Source organism: Magnolia sinica, chromosome 14 (genome assembly GCF_029962835.1).
Source record: "Magnolia sinica isolate HGM2019 chromosome 14, MsV1, whole genome shotgun sequence".
Taxonomy (NCBI): Eukaryota; Viridiplantae; Streptophyta; class Magnoliopsida; order Magnoliales; family Magnoliaceae; genus Magnolia; species Magnolia sinica.
Genome location: NC_080586.1, coordinates 65,843,708 through 65,851,377, shown reverse-complemented (window position 1 = coordinate 65,851,377; position 7,670 = coordinate 65,843,708). Strand labels below are relative to the sequence as shown.

The 7,670-nt window shown below is 41.6% G+C and overlaps 1 protein-coding gene across 1 annotated transcript; it reads right to left on the bottom strand.

Annotated features, from left to right (window-relative positions):
* Positions 1 to 2,490: 2,490 nt before the first annotated feature.
* On the bottom strand, positions 2,491 to 6,646 carry LOC131224995 (sec1 family domain-containing protein MIP3-like). The gene is made up of 3 exons (XM_058220425.1): positions 5,255 to 6,646; positions 4,617 to 4,685; positions 2,491 to 2,644 (listed from the first exon to the last, which is right to left on the bottom strand). The coding sequence occupies exons 1-3, from the start codon at positions 6,644 to 6,646 to the stop codon at positions 2,516 to 2,518; spliced, it is 1,590 nt and encodes a 529-aa protein (XP_058076408.1). The 3' UTR covers positions 2,491 to 2,515.
* Positions 6,647 to 7,670: the final 1,024 nt, after the last annotated feature.

The window sequence follows — 7,670 nt, the reverse complement described above, 5'->3', positions numbered from 1 at the left end:
GAACGGACAATATTTCTGCTTCCAAAGCATTTATAAGTAGACAACAAATTGGACGATTGAGATTGTCCAGTTGAGGAGGTTTTTAAGGTCATAGTCCATTCACGATCAGGACACAACAAACCTATGATCTGGATTACAAAAACAAATTGCTCAAACACCCCTGCCAAGGGAACCGTGACGATTTCATATGTAGAGCCCTTCCCCTGCTTACTTGGAATACATATATCTCAATCTAAACCGTTCAAATGGTGGGGTCCAACTTACTTGGCTCACAACCTAAAAACCATAATCAGAGGGTACTTTTACACGATAGATTGGTGGCCATCTAATGAACCGTTGAAATAAGATTTTTATTATTATTATTTATTTTATTTATTTTTTAATGTCAATAGTCTGAACTGTGAACAAACCAGTGCATGCCAACCGGATGAAAGGGTTGTAGAATAAATTGAGTTTTTAGGGATAGAGACCGTCTACGGTGGATCCAAATGGTGGCTCTGTTTGACGGTGTAGATTGTTGGCCCCAAAATTTCATGATATTTTCCACCAAATTAGATTGATTAAGCATGAAATTTCATGATATTTACTGCAACCAAAAACACCCTTGAGTAAAAGGATTATGTGTTACCTGGCAACAACTTGGTGGGGTGCCACGGTTACCATTGGGTGCACTTGATGATATGTTGTATATCCACTCCGTCCATTCGTTTTTCCAGCTTATTTTAGGACCATCCCGAAAATTAAGCTTATCCAAATCTCAGGTGGACCACACCACAAGATAGTGATGATTGATCAATCACCGTTAAAAACTTTCCACGGCAGTGTATATAGCCGCTTACTGCACGTGCACCCCATATTGGGAACAGGCATGTACCTATGTCAGTGGGTAGCAATGGCATTATCAAAGGTTTGAACGGTCCAACGAAAGACATATTTTGGGCATCCTCCATACATGATGAATCCCATCATGTAAACGGTCTGGATCACTTCCGATGCATTGTATAGATGTAGTCTCGAAATTGTGACAAGCATGCTTATCAGGTAGGCCAGTAGTGTATGAGACAAATGGATGGCTAAAACGTTTTCTTTTTAGGCAAGAGCATCTACCGATTCTACACAGCGTGGCCCACATTTTGGACGCCCGGATCATTCACTAAGTAATATTCGCACATATACAGGCATGCAATGGGCAGGGATTTCCATTAGCAAACCTCCAACTGCACATTCCAGATTTTCCGTGCTAGTATTCCCTGATTTGAGTGTTAGTGAATTGGACCAGCCCATCAGGTCAGATGCGTCCAGAAGCCTGGGCACAATCACTCAAATAAAGCTCACTGGTCCATGAGGTCAGGCCAGTCCCGGGCTAGTCTTGCATCTCATTTATAGGGCCATGGGCCCTTCCCCACACCTGACTTTCACTCAGTCCTGACGATAAATGGGCCACGCTGATACACAGATTTAACATTCAGGGACAGTCAAGATCCACTTGCAGGAATCATGAGCCAGGACCGGCAAAAACGGGTGTGTGTACACCGAAAAAGAAGTCCTGCTCCGCCCATTAGGACCCTTTTATTTTTTAGGTCTGATACATGTGTGATGCACCTCAATATAGCAGAAATGAGATGCGTCGGGCAATATTCAAATGAGAAATGCAAAATGGACCTGTGGCCAAACCAGATCCAAACCACTCACCAGGTGCGTTCTAGTGACCATTCCCCGGGCCACACTACTCATCAGGTGGTCCCAACAATTACAATGTCCGAACAATTGTTCTTCTAAAGGTGAGGGAAACAATAAAAACTGGTTATTGATCAAAATTAGAATCTACAAAATGTAATTAACTTCTTGTGGTCACGGAGAAAAAGTGAGATACAAGATAAGAGACATTTTTTCAGCCGTTCGTTTCTTTTGTACAAGTGAGGCGCAGTGATGGAAGGACCAGCCTCAAACGTGGACGACTGAGGATCCACTTAGATCTCACAGAACAGGGGCCTTGTAGTGTAAATTTCAACTGCAATCAGCAAAATTTTCAGCCCTGCAAGGGTTGCAAGCCCCACATGCTCATATCACTCAGCCCCTATACACGCTTCCACGAGTTCAGATATCAGGTCCAAGGTTGAAATCAGGTGGGCCATTCCCTGGCTCAAAAATCAGGGCAGTTTACTCATTAGGTGGGCCTGTGTACAAAACGGAAGGATAAACAAGACTTCCGTGAATCGACCATTTGTCTGTATTGTCGTCCACTTTATGAGTGAGTTGGCCTGATTTTTCTACCATGACATCTAGAGAGTGGCGTCCACCTGAATGACGGCTTGGATCTAATATGGGCTAGGGTATACATGCATTCAGGATTAGCAAACCTCCTTAGAAATTCGGTTGGATTTAGATATGGCAGGCTTTCTTGTCACCTCAATTAGTCCCCATGAAATTTTACATGATATCAACATGACGATATAGATCATACTCTTTTTTTCCTCGTGTTTCCTTCTTTTCAAAAATGTTATATGGAGATGAATTAGAAGTAGCTTGAAGACCCTAACAACAAATCAAACATGTCATCAGGAGTTAGAAGAGTCGTACCGCCAAGAATCAACTCGACATCTGGTCTACCACTTTCTGATGCCGCCTCCCAAGCTTCACGGACCTTCAAAATACACACATTCACACTCAAATGCACACAAACACACACACACAAAAGATAGAAAGAAAAGAAGAGGAATGCTGAACAATCTGCTTTGCTCCAACTGTTAAGTTGTGGCAACTCATCCACTGTACACATGGCACACAAGCACCCAACCAGGCCCATCAAAATTGTGAAATGGAAGGTTCAAAAAGATTATGGTCTCCGGTCCAAATTTGGTTGGCAAATTATGGTCCCCCCCCCCCTTTTTTCTTCCCATAGTGAGACCGTAACAGCCATCACAGCCTATATCGTAGCAGTAACAGTGGTGGCCGTTACGACCACCATTGCCATTACAGAGTATCATGGTTAGAGTGCCCAAAAATTACACCAACCGAAAATCATGACCATCAGGTGGCCATCTAAAAGACTTTGAAAAGAGTGTTGGTCAGCAGTAAAACTCAATGGCCAAAATTAGACATAAAATCTTATCACTTTAGTTTTCAGGCAATGATGCATCTGCAGTGGGGCCCATGATTTGGAAGATCTGGATTGGCGTACATGTATGCCATATTTGAGTAGAAGACCACCACAACTATCAGTGGTGCAATGTAGTTAAAGGTAAGCCAAGTGCGTGGCTAGGTGCATACTTAAGGCCTGCGCCTTGCCTGGGTCCAAGGTTTGAAGTTTGTCCGAAACCGGTATGTATCGCTTGATACATGCCAGTATCACCCATGAACAAGTATTGGCCCCTATTGGCCTAAAACAGACTGATACAGGGGCGATACAGATTGATACAGGGCCATATAAGTGGTGAACAATATGACACCCAATAGAGTGATTTAAAACCTTCACTGAGCCTCATGCAAGGCGCTGTCCCTAGGCATGCACTAAGGTGCACCTAGGTATGCCTAAATGTGCCTGCATTGGTACCTCAAGAAAAATAGTACTTTTGGCATTTAGACACCCACTAAGGGTGTAATGACTTCAGGGGCACTTACAAAACCCCCTTCAAACAAGTTTTCACCTGTTGAGGGTAGAAAGACCTAAGTGAGGGACTTGATTTTTAAATCTAGACAACTTTTTAAGACATCTGTAGCTTTAGCTTTTTATCAGTGATTAACAGTTTACTAGTTTGATGGATGGTTTGATCAATGGTTAATTAATGGCTGGGTCAATGATAGTTTGGTGCATAATAGTTTTCCTCACAAACGATGTTGAATTTGATTTTTTCTTTTATTGGAATGATTTGTGAATTCATTGGGATGTTGATCGGATTTATTTTTTTGGAAGTGGTATCTAACATTTCATCTATTTAAAACAAAGAAATCAAGATATCTTTTCTCATCGGTCAACAAAACTGAATGCCATTTTCTAATGTAATACTGCACCAAAGAAAGGTAGAAAAGAACATAAAATATTAGACTAGCATTTTTTTGAGATAAATTTCTTGGAAGATATGCAAAGGAAAGAGACAAGAATCCTTTATTGCCATCACCATATGTATACCATATATAGGTTCTGAACTGATAATTTCACGGTCATGTTACTCAGAACATACTGATAGGAAATGGATGGTTGATGAGTTTTTTATTTTTCCTTATTATTTATATTTACATATTTTTTATTTTTTAAAGAAAATCGGAAGAAATTCTTACGCCTTGAAAAACAATTTGTCATTCTAGAAGATTCAACCTCCATTACAATTTGTAATATGATAACACCATCCCTAGATTCTCCAGGTTTGCACATAGGTGAGCATAGATGTTTAGGGCATTCTAGGGCACCCGAGCCTGGACTGCACTTAGCACCTTTAACTACACTTGGGTGGTGACAAATGGATGTTGTATCCTACCAGTAATGTGCATGTACATATGATGATGGAAATGTAAGGCAGATCAAGGGGAGAGAACAAAATAGGAGGGACCTGGGCCTAATCGAGAAGTTTTGAAGTTCAGCTTCAGAATTGAACTTTACAAAGTTGAGAGAATCAAACCTCGAGACCATTGATGCCTCCCACAACAAAAACAAGAAGAACGTTCTGTTCACCCAACTTTGGTTTTGCCTGTAAGAGTTCAGGATTCCAGAGTTCAGCATGCATAGGAAAGTAGAGCTTTTCTAAGCACACATGTAGCCAGGCCTGACATGCCGTAGGCGTTTGAACCATGCATCAGGTGTGTAGATGAAATGGCCCAAAAATCAGGAATCAGGCCACTCCAAGCATCACGACGGGCCGCCCAAATATGTTGAACGTGGACTGGTGTTTGAGCCGTCCATTGTCTTGAGACATGTTGACCCCCTAATTACCCGACCAGCTTGATTTCTTTGGATACACTGTGGCCAGGGTTCAAAATAACAGTTGATATGCATTGAATCAACTGATATGCGTCAATTTTTTGATGAAACGACACAGATCTGTATGTATCAGCATTATTGAGCGAAATCAGCCTATACATACTGATCCATATCAGTTTTGGGGCTGGCCACTACATGCTCCAGTACTTTGAATATTGTGTGGGGCCTACCTGATACACTGTTCCAATGTAGAGGTGCAAGCACAAAGATGCATTTAGGCTTTTTTAGAACTCAATATGCTAAAGTTTAAATAAAATGCCAACATAGGGGAAAACTTACCTGTCCAAGGCCAAATCTTCCAAATCCGCTTTTGAAAAACCGCCCCACAACAGAAGAATGGTACTCCAGTCCAGGAATATCATAGTTCCCCAACACCATGGTCAGAAGCTTATAAAGCAGCCCTCTGCTTGTATAACTATCGCTTCCGGAGTTACTTTCAAAAGCCAAGAGCCCTTCTTTGAAACTTGGGTTCCTCCGCTTCAAGCCTGATAATTTGTGAAACATCTTGAAAACATGGTCTACCCGATCCCGCAACTCCAATCTTAACTGCATGTCACTATATACCTGTTCGCTACTCTGATCTGTATCTTCATCATCCCAACTGCCCCACTGATCATCAAAATCAACAGGCGTGGATTTACCAGAGAAAGCTTCCTTGGGCTCCTCAGACTTCAACTTTTTGAGATTGGCTTCAAGTTCTTCCTCTAGGCCATGAAGGAACTGAAATCTTGCAGCTGCCGGATTTTCAAGGACTGCATCCACAATTGCTTCCTTCAGTGAATGCTCCTCTTCCCAAGAGAACGGCCCGCCAGACCCAGATGTCGAGAAACTTCCACCAGCCAGCATATATCCAACAACTGCAAGAATGAGCACATCTCGGAAGGAAAGAAGTCCGCGCTCATGGGGTCCTGCCAACATGCTTTTATGCATGAGATCCCGGATTTGGCCCGAAAGATTCTGGCTGTCTCCAGCACTTACACTCAATATCCTTTCCGCACTGATGAATGTGTCCCACCGCGAACGGTGAGGTTCGCTCAGTGCTATTTCAGCAGCTACCGCTAGCTGAATAATCCCCTTGTTTCTTACAAAAGATGCCTGGTTTGAAGCCAGCAGTTTAACCATGGCATGAAGCTCTGGTGCAGTAGCAACACCAGGGCGAATTTTCATGTTCAGAGGTATTTTCTCTCTGCGTAGAGTTTCTTGAAGCCATTTCCTAACAAGTAAGGCTGCATCTCTTGTCTTTCTATCAAGTATTGCTTCCAAGTAATGTGCTCCCTGAAAGTTATCAGTGGATACAAACGAGCCATTTAGCAAATCAATCTCGGAGTGCTTCATGTTTTGATAAACTGAATCGATGGGTTGAGATTGGGGATCACTAGAAGCCCAACCTGATGCAACAGCTGCAATGCTTTCTAACAGCCGAATCCCACCAGTTGCAGGTTCTTCACTGAAAATTCTCCCGAGTGGGATTTGAACATCGAGTGGTGCCCGCTGTAAACTAACAGGAGCATGTTTGTTCTGGATTTGTGGGCCCTTTGTGTGTGCGGCAGAGGTCATTCTTTCCCTGCGGGGTAGAGATGATAACATCCTATCAATGAGTGAGTCCCCGTGGCAGCATAAATCATCCAAGATAATATTATCTTCTACTAGAGATTTCAATTGCCATAACATGCTAGATACAAACCAAAAGTTCTTTATCCAAAGTTTCTAGTACAGAGAGGTAGCCTGCTAAGCACCCTCTTTAGCAAGAGAGGTGGCCTTGACAATGAAAGGAAAAGGTTTTTTTTTTTTTTTTTTTTAAGTTGTTTATCCTAGAGAAGAGCACTCTTAACTTCATCGAGAACAAAAGCCAACCCCATTTCTAATCCAATGGAACAAGTTCTTGGATACCTTCAACAATTAAAGGACTATTGATAGAAAAGGGGATCAAGCGAAGCCCCACATGAAGGGCCTTCAGTCCAGCAGCATGGAGGTCATCCGCCAAGGTAGGGCCCAAAAATATGATGTCGCAATTCTACTTAGTACTGATTAGAAGTCAGATCTTTCTTTGTTATACATGTGTTGGTATTGCATGTGATGTAGAAACACTATGTAATCATGTGTCATTGACTTAAAAAGATCACCACGTGCATTGGCCATTCTCTTCTCTTTACATTCTCCTCCTCTTTCTTTCATCTTCTCTATTCCATCTCTCTTTCTACTATTTTGCATGGTATCAAAACTTCAACGTTTCTTCTCTTTCTTGTCCAAATCTTTTTATCTCCTGGTGTCCCTTATCTTGCTTATGCTATAAAAAAAAAAAAATCATAATAATAATAATAATTTATAAAAATAAAAATAAAAATAAAAATAAAAAAGAGAAGAATAAGAAGAAACCTAGAGGGTTTTTTTTTCTTTTTTCTTTTTTCTTTTGAATGTCAGACCTTTTGCAATGGTCTATTTGTGCACGAGAGAATGAAGACATCGCCTTCTTAAATGATATCATCTCACATGTGATCGTTGCAAACGTGTGGGCTATTTGCCTGTGTTGAACGCTGAGTTAGCGACTATATTTTTTCTTGTTTGGTTGGAAGTAGTAGACGTGTGGGCTGATTCTTTTATCTTAGCTAACGTGTGCATCATGTGAAGTATTCATGTGTGGTGCTCATTGATTGTGCTAAATCAACCCGCATTTGTGTTTGTGAGACATTCTTCT